The following is a 20,446-nucleotide window of genomic DNA, read 5'->3' on the forward strand; positions in this document are numbered from 1 at the left end:
CTACATTGTCCCCAGATTGTTGTTCAATGAAGCTAGTGTTTCTTTATTTTCTCTTTTCTCCAGCACTTTTGCTATTTTTTTATAGGTAAATGGCTGAGTACATATCCTAGGGTTATCAGATTTCTACCTCAATTATGAAAAAACACAATGCATGGGCTTTGGACAGCTTCTTTTCCCTGAGAGACTTTGGACCTCTGGGTTTTTAATATGCATTTCAGGGCAGCTTTAGCTGTGAGCTAAGGACCAGTTTGAGTTTGTTCCCTAACTTCAGATTTTGTGAAACAGACTATAACTAAAAGGGGATAGACAACTAAAAATACTTATTGCAGAAAATAAAAAAGTTAACCAAAGTATTTTATTGATACATTCTTGGACAATATCACAGAATTGAAAGAGAATGGAAAGAAGGAATTTTTCAGCAAGGGTGTTTTTCCACTAAATTGGCACATAAGCAGCAAGATTAACGAAAGTACTTATTACAAACAGTAAAAAACATACATGCTTTTTTTTTTAAAGTCCTTATCACACTGTCAGTCAGAGGGGGCATGAACAAAACCTCAAGACGTGAAAAAGCCATATTCTTTTCTCCAAAGAGCTTACTCATTATTAAAATTATTGCAAAATATCCAGATACCCTAAATAAAATAACAGAAGAGAACACAAGTACAAAGAGTGAACATATCATTAACATGTACTGTAAAATACATTACTGGCATGCATTCCAAAGATCAAGACCTCTATTCAGTTCAGCCCATAACTTCCTTTCGTGTGACCTATCACATACCAATGATAGGTAGGTGGGACCTACTTTATCAGCACAGTTATTGGTCTTTAAGTATCCTTTTTGTCTTTAAGGGGAAAAAAGTAACATGATTGGCCACGGTATTATAATTATAATTATACAATCATGTACATATGTGATTTAAATTTAGTTTTTTAGTCTGCTGAAATTTTAATTGTTTTAAAATGTTCCCAAATACTTCGCCGTCTGAGAGATCAGGGCTCAATGAAAACAGGGCATTCGAAAACAAACAGTGAACCAAGGTACAACATTGGATGGCAAAGTGCAAAAGTCCTCACAAACTGTACAGAAAATTTCAAAACCTTGCAACCTGGAGGTACATACGTAGAAAGACAGGTCAGCCCCCAAACAGTCGCTGTAGCTCTCGCTGGTTCGTCGCAGAGAGCCTGGGGGGACTTGAGTCTCAACGCTCCCTTGGGTAGGGAAGGTCCAAAAATGCAGCCAAGTTGGCAGTGCTGATGCCAGTGACTTATTAAGCCAAGATAAAGTAGGACTATTTCATAAAGCAGCGTGGAGGACACTTGGCTCCTCTAATGTTGGTCTCCTGGCTGGGGACGCTCCTCCAGTGCTGGGCAGCAGGCAGGACCAAAAGAGCCCTGTGCCAGGCTGGGTGACGAAATAACTGAGGGCTTCCTCCTCCGTGGTTCCATGGAATGGAACAACTTAGATAACCAGGTTATTATAACTGACATACTTCTTTTTTGCAGCAGGGCCTGAAAGAAAAATGTGACAAAGTCAGTTGTGACAAAGATCCGATCTACAAAGGTAGACGCAGACTTAGATCAGTGATGACTTGTGTGCCCAGTCACCACGGGACAAGGCACCCCTGAGGAACATGCACCTCACTTTGGACTCCTATGACTCTTCCTAAGGCTTTGTCCACTAAAATATGGAAGGAGGCCCAGCAAGTCTTCGACCAGCTGAGTTTCTTTATTCTGAGATGTCTCCAATTTTCTTCACTATTTTGTAACATTAGTAAGTTTACCCACGGAAATCATATTTTCTAATTAGTCGACTCTAAGCTTAAGCAGCCCACTCAGGTTGCGTTGTATTTTGTTGCGTGACCTTCTCCCAGATCTCGTATCATAAATGGCCTTTGCATGGGAAAGATCTGTCCTGCATCTCTGGAATTCACTTAAGGTGCCTAAAGAGTAGGTCAACCAAAGTGCCTTCTTTAATTCTGATTCACAGAGTCAACGTACTATAAATTGACTTTTATTGTGTTATCGTAGTAAATTGTAAACGGTAATTTGCAGAACTATTTTCATCAAGATTTGAAGCTCCTTAAATCTTGCAAGTGTCTCAATATAGCCTACATTTTTTTTCTTAAATGTAGAATAAATAATTTTTTACTGTTTGGTACAGTGATTTCGACTTCACTCATTCACTTATTAACTTAATCATTCATTCGGTAGATACATTTCAATTGCCTACCATCTGCCAGACCCGAGGCCAGGCACTGATGAGCAGGTGATGAGCACATCAGACCCTTTCCTGTGCACGCGCTGGGCACAGACACCAAAATCCCGAGGTGTATGACCTTGCTTTATGTGCTGGTTCTCAATACCAAGTCACATAATTGCCGTGATGTGATATGTTCTTTATGCATTAAAGCTGAGTAGTTTTGCGTCTGCTTCAGTTAGATGCAAAGTAACTGTCATGTGGCATTTACAGATGGCTTCCTGTTCTTAGCTTCTAAATAGTACCATTTACTTAACACAAACAGGTAGCAAAAATTCTTCCAGAACTCTTCAGTAGGGATTTTTATATGAATTTAGAGGAGCAGTAAAGCCATAATAATGTACTGAGGGACTGTTTCTATCTGAACCCGGAGGAGTGCAGCCAGTGTGTGACAGGTGCTTATAGCGCATCTAACTAGACAAAAAGGAATCTTATTTTCTGGATTCAAAATTTGGACACTCCTGGAAAATTCTTATTTTTGAAGACTTTTTTCTCTAATAAATTCTATTGTATTAATTAGCTGGAATTAAAGGGAAAATATAATTACATGAAATTTAGGTTCCGTGGAAAATCTGATCATGAGACTGGTCATGATGCATTCTCAGTCAATAAACACATGACTTCAGTTATTCCTGTGTCTTCTAAGAAGGGACCCTGTGTTGTCATAGCCTTCATTGTCTTCAACATGCTTGGTGTGAATATAAGGAGAAAAACTTTCTGAAAATGCTTTCTTTTCCTCTTACTCTGCAGCCTATTTACATTGTCATAGCTAGAAAATGCCAACTGACAGTTACAAGAAATAGTCACAGCATGTCTTGTCAAATGACGAGGTATTAATTTTCCTCAGGACATAGGGGGAAAAACAAACCAACCCAGAAGCTTGTACTGACCTAAATATCTGAGTCCACGTTTACTGTGTGATACATCAAGATTGTTTTCTATGTAAGCATAACTGACTAGCAAAAAATGCAAAACATTTGGAATGCCTCAAACAAGTTACTTTAACACACCAAGCACTCTGGAGAGTCTTTGCTGAAAAAAACAATTGGCAAGTTAGAAAATATTGCCCTTGAGTTATAAAGCTGAGCATTGGTCTGCATTAAACTGTAATCAAGATGAGGTTATATTTAAAAAAATTAGAAGTGATGATAGTAATAGAAATTCAGTGATGCTTGGCATGAATTATCTTGTGTTCTCAAGTAGCCTTCAGGTGAGTGCTGTTTGTCATCCCCAGTTCATAAAGGAGGGGTCTGGGGCCACACCCCCAGCTTCTGATTCAGCTCTGGCACCTGAGGTGTGACCTAGATCAGTCCTATGACACCGAACTTCTCTGAGCCGTCGTAAAATGGGTAGAATAGTTGTCACCCTGTGAGCTGTGAATAGCATGAAGGTATGAAATACCAGTTTCTCAGTTGGCAACATAATGCATAAATGTATTTTTAAACAACAAAATTCTATACAGACAATTAGCCTCAGTGCATGGTGTCATCTCAGAATAGCTTTGAAACATTACTGCAAAATGATATAAGGGTGTGCATATCCTAAGATGGCAATTTGCATACTTTTCAGTACTTTTCAGCACTTTTCAGCAATGTCCAATGTATTAGAGTGTTTGTTATTAAAGCATTCTAGCTGTATGAATAAATAAAGTGCCTATATAGAATCCAGTACTTCCATTTATTTGAATAGCAGTATGGTTTATGGCCTAGGAGAGGAAATTGTGCAGCTCAAAATAGTTGTGCAGTAAAATGCTTGCTAAGAAAATATACTTTTTTATTTTGAAATAGCTATAATTTTTTTTTCTTGTGAAATGATAAGTTTTAAAGAGCAGGTATGCTCCCTCCTGAATTTTTTTACAGTTATCTACATCAGTAGTTCTCCAAGTCAGGTATCTTGAAGAGTAAATGTCTACAATAAGTCACTGTGTGAATGCTGGCTTTTGAATTACTAATGTACCATTGCTACTTAAAAAAGGTCACACATTCCAACTTATTCTTGGTGTTGGTCAAAATCATATTCAACTTGACATTAACTTCAGTGAGCTGGTTGTTTTCTCTTTCACTTTTTCTGAGCTGTTGTTTTTTCTGACGAAGCCTCCATTTCTCAAAGTGTGGTCTGTGGAACTCTTGTAACCCGGATTACAGGGAGCAAAGAAAAAATGGAGACAAGACAGTTGTCATGGGTAAGAAATAGCAGATGGGCGCTTCTCCTGTGTGCCCTGGCCAAGAATCAAACCTAGGACATCCACACGCCAGGCTGACGCTCTACCACTGAGCCAACGGGCCAGGGCTGTTTCCTGAGCAATCTTTAACAAAATATTAAATATCTGTGTATAGATATATGCATATGTATATATGAAGTGAGTCAAAATAGCCACAAAAGGTAAAAACAATTATATATCAAGCCCAGAATATGACACATGTTAATGCATTGACATCTGTGTTTTGGGTGCCCCTCTGTCCATCCAGAGGAAATGAAATGTAGTGGAAACCCCTCCCACTTCCCCCTCCCCACTGCCAATCCACCACTAATCCTCCATCCCTCCTCCACCCACTAGAGCTATTACTCCGATGTTGGTTTGCCTCCTTCCTCAGGTGGTTTCATACTCCTGCTGCATGTGCTGTGCCCATAAACTCTAGATAGTATTGCTTTGTGTTTTCTAAATTATACAAAAACATAGTATAATTCCATGCATATCCATTGACAATCTGTTTTTCATATAATATTATGATTTGCAGACTTATTTCTGTCACTTAGTAATCATGGTTACTGTATAGTTTTCTTGTAAACACATAGCAACATTTCTGTAACTCTTTTCTACCGATTGGCCCTACATCCTAATTGTTTTCAATAAGAAATAATGATGGAGTAGATGGTATCTAAACAAACCCATCATTGATAAAGTTAAATGACAAAGCTATATACAGCAGGAGGAATAATTTGCAATGATTTAAACTGACAAAAGATTGACATCCAAATATTTTACACTAATACAAATTAATAAATAAAAAGCAAACTAATTTGAAAATGGATTAATTATTTTCAAAAATGGAAGATATAAAGAGGGAATTTGTAGATAAAAAGATAAATGAAAATTATTCAGCCTTATCAGAGAGATGAGAATTAAAACAAATATGAGGTAGTATTTCATGTCCATACTGTTACAAAATAAAAGTATACAGACACCAACTGTTGCTGAGAGGGAAAGATATGGGGATTTTTAGGCCACACTGGTAGGAATGTAGCTGGAACCGTCACATGGGAAAACAACTTGAAAATACGTGGAACAACTGAAGATATGCATACCATTGACTCAGAAATTTCATTACTATGTATATACCTGAGACACCTTTTCACATGTTACATGGACATGTGTAGGACTTCTCAGAACCTTTAATGTAATGATGTGCTTTTTGATTATCTAAGTAGGAATTCTCTATAGCAGCTGGGCACATATTATAAATAATTGAAGTGCACCAAGGGTAAGATGTTAAGGAAAAGTATAGACCATGATGAATTAGAAAACACCTGCCCATTTAAACAGCATAATCACTGTGGGATGTTGCCTCAATTTAGTCAGATATTCCTGCTTTTGAGGAGGAGGTAGACTTCTATATTTGTAAGTAAAATTTCACTTGTTGAAAATTTTATCTCACAATTCATTTTTCATATGTTGAGCAGGTATTATTTCTGGGCATTAGGAATGCCTCTTTTTAGTGGAAGAATAAAAATCATGTTAAAATATTTAGTAAGTCAAAGGAAAGAGGCCAGTCTCTAGGTTGTCAGTTTGCAACTCTGTGGTACTATTTGGACTGTTCTCCAAACTTATTCAATTCTATAGCCTCGTTTTTTAGCAGATCCCTTTGTACTATACAAGAACATACTTTTTGAAATAGTATACATTTGGTTATTTAACTCTCCCACTTGAATTTATTGGGGTGACATTGGTTAATAATACAGGTTTCAAGTGTCCAACGGCAATACATCATCTGCGTGCTACACTGTGCAGTCACCCCCCAAAGTCAAGTCTCTGTCCGCCAGCATTTATCCCCGCCTTTGCCCTCTGCCCACTCTCCTCACCGTCCTTTTCCTCTGGCAATCTTCCTGCTGTTGTCTATGTCTGTTTTTGTTTTTTTGTTTGTTTTTTGGGGGGTTTTTATTGCTTAATCCCTTCATCTTTTTCACCAGGACCCCAACTACCTTTCTCTGACAGCTGTCACTCTGTTTTTAGTATCTGAGTCTGTTTCTGTTTTATTTGTTAGTTTATTTTGTTCACTAGATTTATATCTATATGAGATAATTTGGTAGTTCTTTCTCTGACTGGCTTTTTTCACTTAGCATAATAATATCCAGGTCTATCCATGTTCTCATAAAAGGTAAGATTTTCTTCTTTTTTACAGCCTAGTATTATTCTGTTATGTAAATGTACCATAGCTATTTTATATACTCTTCTACTGATGGGCACTTGAGCTGCTTACAAATCTAGGCTATTGTAAATAACACTGAAGTGAACATGTGGGTGCATATATTCTTTCAAATTAGTGTTTTGAGTTTCTTTAGATATATTCCCAGAAGTAGAATAACTGGGTCATAGGCAGTTTCATTTTTAAATTTTTGAGGAAACTCCATAATGTTTTCTACAGTGGCTGCACCAATCTGCATTCCAACTGACAGTGCACAAGGGTTCCCTTTCTCCACATCCTCGCCAGTAGTTTTCATTTGTGGATTTATTGATGACAGCCATTCTCACAATTGTGAGGTGTTATTTCATTGTGGTTTTAATTCGCATGTCTGATGATTAGTAACATCAAGCATCTTTTCATATGTCTATAGGCCATTGTATGTCCTCTTTGGAGAAGTGTCTATTCAGGTCCTTTGCCCATTTATTAAAGTGGGTTGTTTGGTTTTTTTGGTGTTGAGTTGTGTAAATTTTTATAAATTTGTAAATTAACTTCTTATCAAATGTTTCATTGGTGAATATGTTCTCCTGTTCAGTGGATTGTCTTTTCATTTTGTGGGTGGTTTCCTTTGCTGTACAGAATCTTTTTAGTTTGATGTAGTCAAATTTGTTTATTTATTTATTTTGTTTCCCCTGTCCAAGGAGATATATCAGAAAAAATACCGCTAAGAGAAATGTCAGAGATTTTCCTGCCATTGTTTACTTCTAGAATTTTGATGGTTTCTTTTTCTTTTTTTCCCTTTGTTTTTATTTTTTTTAATTTAGAAATTAAATGTAATAGGGTAACATTGATCAATAAGAGTACATAGGTTTCAGGTAAACAGTGCTATAGCATTTGAACTATTAATTGCATTGTGTTTTTTCTTCTAGAATTTTTATGGTTTTAAGTCTTTAATCCATTTTGACTTTATTCTTGTGTATGATGTAAGAAAGTGAAGTAGTTTATTTATATATTTTTTTGCATGTATTTGTCTAATTTTCCAAATACCATGTATTGAATAGACTATTTTAACCTTGTTATATATTTTTACCTCCTTTGTCAAATATTAATTAACCACATAGGTATGGGTTAATTTCTGGGTTCTCAATTTTGTTCCATTGACCTACATGTCTGTTTTTATGCCAGTACCAGGCTGTTTTGATTACTATGGCCTGTAGTATAGTTTGATAGTAGGTGACATGATTCCTTCAACTTATTTTTTTCTCAAAATTGCTGTGGCTATTTGGGATCCTTTGTGGTTTCATATAAAATTTGGAATATTTTTTTCTAGTCTATGAAATATACCTTTGGTATCTTGATAGAAATTGTATTGAATTTATAGATTACTTTGGGTAGTATGGACATGAATGATGTTAATTCTTTCTATACATGAACAAGATGCTTCCACTTATTTGTATCTTCCTAAATTTCTTCAGTATCCTATAGTTTTCCAAATACAGGTCTTTGCATCCTTGGCTAAATTTATTCCTAGGTAGCTTATTATTTCTTTTATGCAATGTAAATGGGATTCCTTTTTAGTTTCTTTAATAATTATCAGTGTATGAAAAGGCAATTGTTTTCTGGATATTTATTTTGTATTCTATTAGTTTACCTAGTTTACCAAGTTCATTTATCAGTACTAATCGGTTTTTGGTGGAATCTTTTTAGGAATTTTTATATATAGTATCATGTCATCTGCAAATAATAAGTTTTACTTCTTCCTTTCCAATTTGGATACCTTTTATTTTTATTTCTTATCTGGTTGTTATGGCTAGAATTTCCAGTTCTGTGCTGAATAAGTGAAAGCAGACATTCCTGTCTCGTTCCTGACTTTAAGGGAAACACTTGTAGTTTTTGCCCATTGAGTGTGATGTTGGCTGTTTGTTTGTTATGTGTGGCCTTTATTATATTGAAGTATGTTCCTTCTATTCCCACTTTGCTGAGAGTTTTTTTTCATAAATGGATGCTAGATTTTGTCAAAGGCTTTTGCCGCCTCTATTGATATAATGATGTAGTTTTTAAACCTTTATTTTGTTTATGTGGTCTATTATGTTTATTGATTTTTGAATATTGTACCAACCTTGTATTCCTGGAATAGATTTCTCTAGATCATGGTTTATGACCTTTTTAATGTATGGCTACATCTAGTTTGCTAAAATTTTGTTGAGGATTTTAATATTTATATTCATCGGGAATATTGGCCCATATTTTCCTTTTTAAATTTATTTTTAATTGAATTTATTGGGGTGACACTGGTTAACAATATTATATAGGTTTCATGTATCCAACAGATATCCGTACTCTGCATAATATGTTCAGCCCACCAAGTCAGGTCTTCATCCATTACCATTTATCACCCCTATATACTTCTCCAGCTCTCCCAAATCCCCCAATATGACCACACTCTTGTCTGTGTCCATAAGTCAGTCAATCTCTCTCTCAGCCTTTTTTGCTCAATATGGTTTTATTATTAGAATAAAGCTGGCTTCATAAAATGAGCTTAGGAGTCTCCCCTCCTCTTGAGGTTTCTGGAATAATATGAGAAGCATGGGTATTATTAGTTCTTCTTTGAATGTTTAGTAAAATTTGCCTGTGAAGCCATCCAGTCCAGAACTTTTGTTTGCTGAGGGTTTTTATTACTGCTTTGATTTTATTAGTTGTATTTGGTCTATTCATATTCTCTGGGTTTTCCTGATTCCATTTTGTGAGATTGTATATTTTTAGAAATTTATGCTTTTCACCAAGGCTGTCCAACTTGTTGGCATATAGTTGTTCATAATTTTTCTTATAATCCTTTGTATTTTTGTGGTGTCAGTTGTTACTTCTCCTCTTTAATTTCTTATTTTATTTATTTGAGTGCTCCTTCTTTTTTCTTGGTAAGTCTGGTTAAAGGTGGATCAATCATGTTTATTTTTTCAAAGAACCAATTCTTGGTTTTATTGATCCTTTGTATTGTTTTTTCAGTCTCTATGTCTTTTATTTCCTTTCTGATCTTTATTATTTTCATTTTTCTACTTACTCTGAACTTTATTGTTCTTTTTCTAGTACTTTTAGCTGCAAGGTTAGATTGTTTGAGATTTGCCTCGAGGTAGATCTGTGATGCCATGAGTTTCCTCTCAAGACTGCTCTTGCTGTGTCCCGCAGTTTTTGTTTGGTATCTGTTCATTTTCATTTGTTTCCAGGTAATTTGATTTCTTCCTGGATTTCATTGTTGACTCATTCATTATTTATTGACGTGTTATTTAGCCTCCATGTGTTAGAGTGTTTTCCAGGTTGTTGTTGTTTCTTATTATAATTGACTTCTAGTTTTATACCATTGTGGTCAGTGAATATGCTTGACAAAACTTCAATCTTCTTGAATTTATTAGGAGTGATTTTATGTTCTAATATGTGGTCTATCCTAGAGAATATTTTGTGTGTTCTTGAATACATCTATACAATGCTGTTTTGGGATCAACTAATCTGTAAATATCTATTAAACCCATCTGGTCCAGTGTGTCATTTAAGGTCACTGTTGCCTTATTGATATTTTATTTGAAAGATCTATCTATTGTGTCACTAGGGTATTAAAATCCCCTACTATGACTGTATTGCTGTCAATATCTCCCATTATATCCAACCAAGATTTTCTATTTATATTTAGGTGTTCCCATGTTAGGTGTATATATCTTTATATTTACAAAGGTTATATCTATCTTGTTGGATTTATCATTTTAATATTGTTTAATGTCCTTCTTTGTCTCTTGTTATGGTCTTTGTTTTGAAGTCTGTTTTGTCGATATAAGTATTCTACCCTAGCCTTTTTTGTTTCCATCTGCATGGAATATCTGTCAACCCTGGGAAGATTACATCTTGGTCTCTAGCAGACTCTTTTCTCTGCCAGCAGACTGAATCCCCACTGACTTTCACCACCTGATGCTATGTAGGCTTTTATTTCCAGCTCTGGTACTGTGGGTTGGGAATCCTGGCATGGATTGAGACCTCATACTCCTGGGGGGAGGGTAGCATTTTTCAGTTGAGTTATTCCTTTGATTTCTCCACTGATGCATGTGGGTGCAGAGGGTCAGCCCTTTCCTTATCTCCCTGCTGCGTACTAGTCTCTAAGTGCTTCATCTGTAAACCCTTGGTTATAATAGTTCTGTTCTGCTAGCCTTCAGTTGGTTATTCAGGTTGATTTCTCTATAATTTAGCTATAAATCTGGTTTTGTGCCAGGAAGAGGTGAGTGTAATTTCTACCTACTCAGCCATCTTGGAATCCTCTTATTTCTTAACTTTTAATCCTGCCTATCACTTTAGCCATTTATAAAGCTGACCAAACTTTGGAATACTGGTTTATTACCTGATCAAACTTTGTCCAAACTGACCTACCTATGAACTCATTCTAAGTAGTGTCTGCCCTTACCCCAGTAATGCTTCCCTGTCAACCACAATTTAGAGTTGTCACTATAAATATTTCAACTGGAAGGGATTCTTCACATTATGGTTTGCACTTAGTAAAACTAGAAAATACTTTTAGTTATTCTGTAATCAGTGACCTACTTCCTGCCAGTTGGTTGCATCAGTAAATTTCCCTATCCTACCACTTAAAGACAAAAAAGTAAATACTGCCTTCAACTATTAGTTCTCACCCAGGATTTCAAATAGGCTAGTAAACTTTTTGTACTTTGAGTTTTTTTTAAATACTTTGTTTTATAATGATTTCTCCTAAATCTTTTAATAATTGCCTATCATCTAAGAGTAGCATGTTACTCAACCAAAAAGATGCAAAAAGAACAAGAATGAAGAACATGATTACCAAAAAATGAGTCATTCATTGTTTTTCATGTTACTCTGAACTAAAAAAAAAATGAGACCTTTCTATATCTCCTTAGCCCCACTCCAGAATCTACAATAATCTGCTTATCTACATGTTAGTTAGACTTCTTGGCACAAGAAGATGGCAGGGGTAAAAATATAATCATTGGTCAAACAACTCAGGATTCCAAATCACCATTCATTCTAATTTAGTTGCAAAAACCCCAATATCTGAATTTCTGTCCATCTATCCAGCCAGCCATCTCACAAGATATCATTTAACACATACTAAATTTCAGTCACTGTGATAGACACTAACCTTGCAGAACAAGCTTGGATTTCTGCAATTTGTTCCTTTCTCATTTATTGTATAGTCAAATTATACTTAACTCATAGATTGCTGCCATGTGTCATCAGCAAGGCGTTGGCATTTTCTTTGTATTTTTTTTCCATCTACTTAATGTGATAAGGATAAGGTATGTAGTCATACACTAGGCTCACATTGAGAGCAAACCCAAAGTAAATTGGCACCCATAACCAGTATCAAGTGAGGGAGGCTGTTCAGTTGATGATGGGGGTTGAAGCTGCTGGTACAAGTCCACCATATTGTCAGACAACAGCAATTTAGTTGAGAGAATGAAGACACAGCCACCTAGAAAACCTTAGGAGAAATGTACCAAGTGTTGCCCCATTTTTACCCAAGGACAGAGAAATGAGTCAGATACGTCCCTGTTTCTTGGAACTTGTGTAATAGTGGGAGAAATAATTACAGCACCTGTGATAAGTGCTGAAAGATATTTTGTAAGGGATAATTAATTTTGTCTTGATTGACAATGTACTAAATACTATGTTTGGGAAGGCTTCTAAATGATATGGGCGTTCGATCTGGATGATGAAAAATGAGAGAATGTAGGAAGGCTATAGTCCGGTAACAGCGTGCTGTGTTTCCAACCAGGTGCCTAGGGAGGGGAGTCAGCGTGCTGGGACTTGGGCTTGCGGGTAGGAGGGGCCAGATTATCGCTTCATTAAATATGTGTGTACATATTTAACGTCAAAGTACTGGAGATATAGTGATGGAGAAGACATGGTTCTTATGGTTATTTAGCTTCCAAATGAAGGCCCTGTAAAAGGCCTTGAATGCCAAATAAAGGCAGTGGTGTAGTAAGTCCTTACTTCACATATTTGATAGGTTCTCCAAAGCTGTGACATTAAGCAAAGTGATATATAATAAAACCAACTTTACCCTAGGTTACTTGACATACACAAGAGTTTAGTTTCTATGGTTACAAAAATATCACCAAACTTCTAAATAAAGACCCAAAACACTTCTAATATTGAACATTAAAATAAAAGTGAGTTATCCATACATTTAAGAAAGATTAATAAAAGATAATGATTTTCCAGCCCATTTATTGCAATTCAAGGTCAGGTGGTTGAAGCTTCTCTTTACCACTCAGGGCACAAGATGGGACCCCAATCCAGACAGGGTGCCCTTCCATCCCAGAGCACTCACCCTAACACTCATTTATCCTGCGACAAGTCAGGCACACCAGTTCACCCCACATGCATGTCTTTGAAATGTGGAAGGAAAGTAGGTCCTCAGGGGAGTCCATGCAGAGGTGGCGAGGATGTGTAAGCTCTGCACAGACAATGGCCCTGGCCAGAACCAATTCTTTTTCTCATCTATACTGTACTGAAACAATGTTGAATGAAATGTTATGCCAGGACTTGCTGTAGTTGGGAGGCCATGGAGAAGCCATCAATGGTTTTGAAGCAGAATTGTCACTCCGGGTGTCCCCTCCCTGTAGTGTGAGCTGCCTCTCTTCCTTTACTGGTTGTCTCCTGCCCCTCACTCGGCTGTAGTTTCCAAAGTCACTTGCTCTGGAAGCCTTTCCTGACCTCCTCCAGACAGGATCGGGTTTCCATAGCCTTCTACTTTTCTTTTATCATACTTAACACAACCAGGGTGAATCATTTATTTCTCACGCGTGCCTCCCATGTGAGCACTCTCTGTGAGTGTCAGGATAGAAGAGGCCATTATTTCCCTAATGCCTAGGAAGTGTGTAGTACATATGCTATGTAAGAAATGCTTAATCTTGTTTGAATATTTGCTAGAGAGGGTCTCCTGTCTTCTCATAGTCAGGTCTTGGGGGATCTTAGGAGAGAAACAGACCACCAAACAAAAAGAACCCCCCCAAACCTGGGGAACTTTGTCATCTTTTTTTTCCTATGTCCTTCTTGGTGCTATTGTGTACAAAGCTAACTATTCTGTTACTCCTCAGATATCACCTATAACTTTTAAACCACAGCATCCCCCATCCCCAATTTTAACAGCTAAGGAGGATCAAAACCCCCTGGCTAAAATTGACAAACCAATTTTCAATTCTGCCATGAAAACATTCAATGAACATTCAAGTGTTTCTTTGAAAAAAACCTGATTTGTACTTTAAGATGTAAAGCATCAAGCAGAGGTTTACAAAGTTCTTAGAAGGTGTATTTGAAGCAAAGAGACTGCATCTGTTTTGAAACATCTTTAAGCGTAGCCAAGTTAAAATCTGGGTAATTTGAGGCTGGATAGGTTTTGCCTTGGAAAAAAAGACTGGACTAAATTACTGCTTCAAAGATTTCTACTTTTTCATGCAATGCATTTTGCCTGGGCATTGAAAAGCTTTTGTGCATCTTGCAATTTCATTATGTTAGGGATGTGAGCATTCTGGAGCATATTATAGATGGAGTGCAATGATGCATTCTAGATTGGAGCTGTGCATCAAAGTCTGTCTTAAGAATAATGTTACAAATAAGTCAATTGTGATAGAATGGTAGCAGAGTGGTACTTAGTGTTCCTGGATGAACAGCTCTAGCTAAAATGCAGGCCTTGCTATTATTTGGGGCTCAGAGATTCACAGTCCATTCATTCATTCTTTTATTCAGTTATTCAACTAGTGCTAAGAGTTTACAATGTGCTTGGTTAAAGCCCAGTGGCACAATAGTAGGGAAATACTCTCCATCCTTGAACCATTGCTGGTCCAGTGCAATTCAACACATTTATTGAGCACCTACTATGTGTCAGACACTCAGGCATGTTGTACAGTCCCTGCTTTTATGGAGTTTACATTTTTTTTTGGGGGGGGACATTATTTTTTAAAAAGTAAATGCATCTAATTATTGTTATTCATTGTTCTGTTCTATAAAATGTTGTCACAGACATTCAATTAGTGAACACTGATTCTTGTTCCTAGGGTCAGTACAGGATTAGGTTCCTGTGAGCCTCTGGTCATAATATTTTCCTCAACCAATCAAGGCATAACATTGTTATATGTGTATTTCTGCTTGAAGACACCTTGTTTAATGTATATTTGATTCGTCACCATTGAACTTACAGCAACAGTCCTATAATTCATGCCCGAACTAAGCTTATCTAAAACATGCATTTTTTTTCAATAGGGCACATCACACTTTTCCTGCTCTTGGGGACACTAAACAATACATCCGTACTATGTGTGGGGCCACTTTAAACAGCAAATTCACCAATAAATAGCACAAAAATGCAGGTATTACATAGAATGCAAAAAGCACAGTAGTTTACATATGAAAGCTGAGATAAGAAGGCAGAAACCTCATTCTCCCTCAGCTGGGGACTTGTGTGTGTTTTGCTACTGTGTGTGTTTCCACCTGTGATTGCAAAAGCCTCACAAGTATGCATTTTAGAGTTACAAGTCAGTTTTATCAAATAGGTGAGTTTGCAAATACAGAATCCAAAAATAACGAGAATTGGCTATATGATGTCAAGCAATCTGAAACACCATTAGGCAGAGGTTGCTGTCCGGTGTAGAGTGGTAGGTAAGGTTCAGAGAAGATATCTGAGCAGGGCTTAAAGAAGACAAGAGAAAAACTATGTACATTTGGATCACAAACTGACCAGCAGATCTGATCCCCGAGGCTGGCATTGAAGGGCCAGGATGGCTGGAATTAAGAGGGAGCAGACCCAGTAGCGTCCATGAATTCCAACACTGTCAGGAGGGACCGTCAAACTCATGTGCAGAGAGGAAATAGTGAAAATATTGCCTGATAAACTGAGGAAAGGTTTCAAAGATAAGGGAGTATCAAAATGTCTTGAGCAGTAAATTATAGACATTTCCCAGTCAGGCCAAGGGATTAGAGGTATAGGCACTGAAGAACATTTTAGATGGAAGACACCACATTGGCCAAGCCATGTTATGTGAAAAAGCTTAGAGTTTAGAGAGAACAGCAAACATGTCAAAAGTTTACTTAATACAGGATACACGCAGAGAATAAAGAATGTGGGGAGAAGACATGGCTAGGGAGGTTAACCTCACAATGCCAACGGTATTTTATACTATATATATAGGGTTCTGAATATGAGGATGAGTTGTGCAATGTTCACTAATATTTGAAAGGGGAATGCTTGAGCAGTACCCTGGAGGATGGATGGGAAATGGGACAGAGGTAGAGGATAGTAATTGCAGAGAAACAGATCAGCTTGGGCTTGACGGCATGATTAGGACTGGATTTGTGGTCAGTGGAATTCTAGGACAGTGGGGTCCTAGGTCATGAAGTATATCATAGGGCCACCTGGGTCTGAAGGATGAACAATGCCTGCCACCATTCCTATATCTTCTAACCCTAGTTCTGTACATACGAGTATTTATATGTGCATGTGTGTGATGTCTTGGGACTTGATTCATTCAAAGGAACACTAACAATTGATGAAATGGACACAAGAAATGCAGAAGCAGGGGAAGAGTCTGAGTCAGGGGCCAGAGTTCACACAGTCATTTCTCCACAACACATGTGCGGAAGGCACCCGCTGGAAAGGAGACACAAGTGTGGAGGCACCAATACCTTCAGATTCTAAGTGACTGGTGTTCTGGAATGTTCTTCTCCCAGATAGTTCCAAAGGTGTAAATAGCTTCTCCTTCTTCAGTTTTCAGTTTATAGTCTCCTCTTGGGGAGCCTTTCTTGACCCAATCTATAAATTGCATGTACCAACTCCCATTTCCAAGCACCCTGGCTGCCTCTCATTTGTCATCGCCTGCCACTGTCACTCTCTGAAGTGTTTTAATTTATTTATATTTCAATTTACACACTTGTCTTTCCAATACAGTGTAAACCCTCCATACACATTCTGTCTTGGTCTCCACTGTAGCCATGGGACTTCTGACAGTGCCAAACATTAACGTAAATGAATAGCATACTGGCTGAAAGAGGGTCCTTGTTTGGGGATGAGGTTTGGGGATGAGGGGAACCCATGAGAAGAAGCCAACTCTCCTTTCTGTCTGAGATTCCTTAAAACTCCTGCCATTGCCCTGGCTGGTTGGCTCAGTGGTAGAGCGTCAGCCTGGCGTGCGGGAGTCCTGGCTTTGATTCCTGGCCAGGGCACATAGGAGAAGCGCCCAACTGCTTCTCCACCCCTCCCCCTCTCCTTCCTCTCTGTCTCTCTCTTCCCCTCCCGCAGCCGAGGCTCCATTGGAGCAAAAGATGGCCCGGGCGCTGGGAATGGCTCCTTGGCCTCTGCCCCAGGCGCTAGAGTGGCTCTGGTCACGACAGTGCGACGCCCCGGAGGAGCAGAGCATCGCCCCCTGGTGGGCGTGCCGGGTGGATCCCGGCCGGGCGCATGCGAGAGTCTGTCTGACTGCCTCCCCGTTTCCAGCTTCAGAAAAATACAAAAAAAACCCACAAAAACAAACAAAAAAAACTCCTGCCATTGATGCTGCTTCCTGCCAATAATTTTTTTCCTTTCTTAAATAATAGATGCAAAGTAATGAGGAACCTGAGAGTCCTGCTTTACTCTGTTTCTTGGGATGTGAAGAATCTTTTGATCTTCATAGCTACTGGGCAGTTCTTCTAAGTTCCAATCAGAGGAGACAGAAAAGGTGTTTGCTTATCTCAGAGAATGATCAAAAGTAACCACAACCATTCGTTGAGGGAAGAGAAAAGCTATTTTTTATTCAGGTAAGGTGGACAGAAGAGACCCCTAACCATTCCATGCCTGGGTAGAGACAGTGTCTTCTTATCAGAGAAAATGGATGCAAATACTGGATATCGGTTGTGGGTGGGTCTAAAACTAGCAAGCTTGTTTATACAGCTCTGGACCCCCATGGTCATTTGGAGCCACACAGCCTATGCTCAACCATATTAGTCTCAGAATGGTTCCCTATTTTTTACTTTCAATGTTCTGTATAGAAATGCTTGCTTTCTTCTCCTTTTCTTATACATGTTACCAGTCTGCTACTTTGCAGTGAGCTGAAAATCCAGGTAGACTATAGGGGAATGATATTGGCCTCCAATGCATATATTAGTTAGGTTCGATGAGTTGAAGACTATTTAATAATTTGTAGGAATAGGTATCAAATTTCTAACTTTAGACTGATGGTTTACAGTCTTTCCTAAATGTATAGTGTTTGCCATGATGAATGGACTTGTCCACATTAACCATTCTTCTTTGTACTTGGAGTCAGAGCATTTGTGATAGAACTTGAGGAATTCTAATGGGAGACTGGCATTCCTATCACACAGTTCAACAGGGGCTTGTGGAAGTGAGCACTTAGCTGGATTAAAGGCACTGAGTCTGGAGAGACTGTTGGAGAAGCAGAAGTGTTACCTCCCATAAAGAGATAGAGAGACTGAAGAAATGAGCCCACAGATTGGATGGTAAACATTATTAGAGTATTCCTTTGAACTAAGATATGATAATGATATGATAGTAATGTTGGACAGTGTCTGAATTTTGTGATAAGCTGAAATATTTTGGAGTAAAGCATCATGATTCCCATCATTAACTTTAAAGTGGTCTGAGACAAAAATACATAGGTGAAGCCAGTGTGTTAACATGTTAACAGTTGCTAAATCTTGGCAGTGAATTGTAATGCTACTTTTCAAAGTAAAATGCATGCTTCACAACTTTTCTTGAAGCTAACCCTACTTTTGTCTCATATCTGTCACCAAGAAACAATATGCTTCAGCCAGTCTTGTGTCCTTGAGAAGAGATGAAAAACAGCTGTGACAGTAGCCTGGTGTAGCACTCTGGTGGTCCATATAAAAGGTGATCCTCAAAGCAGCCACCAGAGTAAAAGACAGAGTGGAGGGAAATGGACAGACAGAAACAGAAAACACAAGGATGACCACTACTTTAGCGGTATGACCTTGGCCAAGTTTCTCTCTCTGTGCCTCAGTTTTTTTCATCTGAAAAAAGGACACAATACTAGTATCAATCTCTAGAGTTATTATGAGGATTAAAAGAGTTAATATATATAAGACAATTAGAATGTGGTTTGGTATAATTTTAGTCTCTATATTTTAGCTCTCATTAACCTTTCTAAATGCATTTGGATTCTCTCTCAACTTTTCTCTCTCTCTCTCTCTTCTCTCTCTCTCTCTCTCTCTCACACACACACACACACACACACAATAACACTTGACTCATTGTGTATGATCATGCTCTTCTGTTAGAAGGAGAAGTCCTTTGATGGCAGAAAGTCAGTCTGTGTATAAAACAAAACTACATTAGTTGCTTGAGTTGTGAGGTTGTTAGGATGCCAGCTTTCCTTGAGAAGGTGTAAGGAGTTATCAGAGAAGCTAGTGGATTTCATCCATTCATTGAAAAAGAATCTGTCAAATCACTGTGATCATGTCTCCACTGTCATCATTAGCCTCCGCTTCATCTCTGCAGAAGTGTGATATTGAAATCCTGTATTTGGGAGCTTGTATTAGTCAACTGGAGCCAAAGGAGGGAGGTGGGGGTTGGCAGTGCTTGGCAGCTTCTATTATAGCTGAAATGACAGTTTCTTACTGTAGAGACAGACTTGTACACATAATCAATGGCTGCAGCTACTCCTTTGTACAATCCATGTCATCTTTGTGTAGTATTGGAACTGGCAATCATTGATTCTAGAGGCCCTCACTGTAGCACTATTACGTTATTTGCAAAATCAATTGCTGGAGTTTGTAAATATGCAGTTATTTATCTATTTAGCCATTTTGGTTTAATAAGTTGAATATCTATAGATGAATGCCATAGGAATGTCAGTTAGATTAGCTGAAATGAGTTATCCACTCTTTATTCACTAGTCAATTTTGCAGTTAACAATAGAGCTGTGCCTGTACTGATAAAGCAGCATGAAGACAGGAGCAACTACCAAGTTGATTCTATTAAAAGGACTGCAACCGCCTGACCAGGTGGTGGCGCAGTGGATAGAACGTTCGACTGGGATGCGGAAGACCCAGGTTCGAGACCCCGAGACCCTGAGTTCGCCAGCTTGAGCGCAGGCTCATCTGGTTTGAGAAAAAGCTCACCAGCTTGGACCCAAGGTCGCTGGCTTGAGCAAGGGGTTACTCGGTCTGCTGAAGGCCCATGGTCAAGGCACATATGAGAAAGCAATCAATGAACAACTAAGGTGTTGCAACGAAAAACTGATGATTGATGCTTCTCATCTCACTCCGTTCCTGTCTTTCTGTCCCTATCTATCCCTTTCTCTGACTCTCTCTTTGTCTCTGTAAAAAAAAAAAGAAAAAAATTTTAAAAAAAGCATAAAAAGAAAAAGGACTGCAACCCATACTATCCATGCATGTCTGCGGCATATGAGTGTATATGCACGCTGGGTCCACGTTACCCGGGCTGGCTGTTAGACATTCCATGCCTTCCAGGAAGCTTTTATGTACCCAACTCCCAAAATAATCTGCAACATCTAACATACAGTTTGAGCAAAAACTGTGTAGTGTGCATCCATGTGGAGGAGGTCAACATTGCTAAGACTCTGGGGCACTAAAAACTTTTTCCTCTTGATAGTTTTTGTTTCCTAGAAGTTAAGAAATGTGTAGATCCTGGGTGAGGCATCAGAGTACGGATACTTGTGCTCCGAATGTTACAGCATTTATTGAGCATCTTTACACCCTCCAGAAAACCCCATGAGCAGGTACCAATATTATCTCT

At 38.2% G+C, this 20,446-nt stretch overlaps 1 protein-coding gene across 2 annotated transcripts in view; it reads right to left on the reverse strand.

Moving 5' to 3' along the window:
* Positions 1–337: 337 nt before the first annotated feature.
* The window catches only part of GRM7 (glutamate metabotropic receptor 7), a 1,011,140-nt gene continuing 991,031 nt past the window's right edge, over positions 338–20,446 (reverse strand). Inside the window, exon 9 of one of the 2 annotated variants that reach the window (XM_066245502.1) lies at positions 338–1,515. In XM_066245502.1, the coding sequence (XP_066101599.1) occupies positions 1,333–1,515 (183 nt within the window). In that variant the 3' untranslated portion in view covers positions 338–1,332. The remainder of the gene's footprint in view (positions 1,516–20,446) is intronic. The other variant, XM_066245501.1, reaches the window with a different exon arrangement.

The sequence above is a fragment of the Saccopteryx bilineata genome, chromosome 10 (genome assembly GCF_036850765.1).
Source record: "Saccopteryx bilineata isolate mSacBil1 chromosome 10, mSacBil1_pri_phased_curated, whole genome shotgun sequence".
In the NCBI taxonomy this organism is placed as follows: Eukaryota; Metazoa; Chordata; class Mammalia; order Chiroptera; family Emballonuridae; genus Saccopteryx; species Saccopteryx bilineata.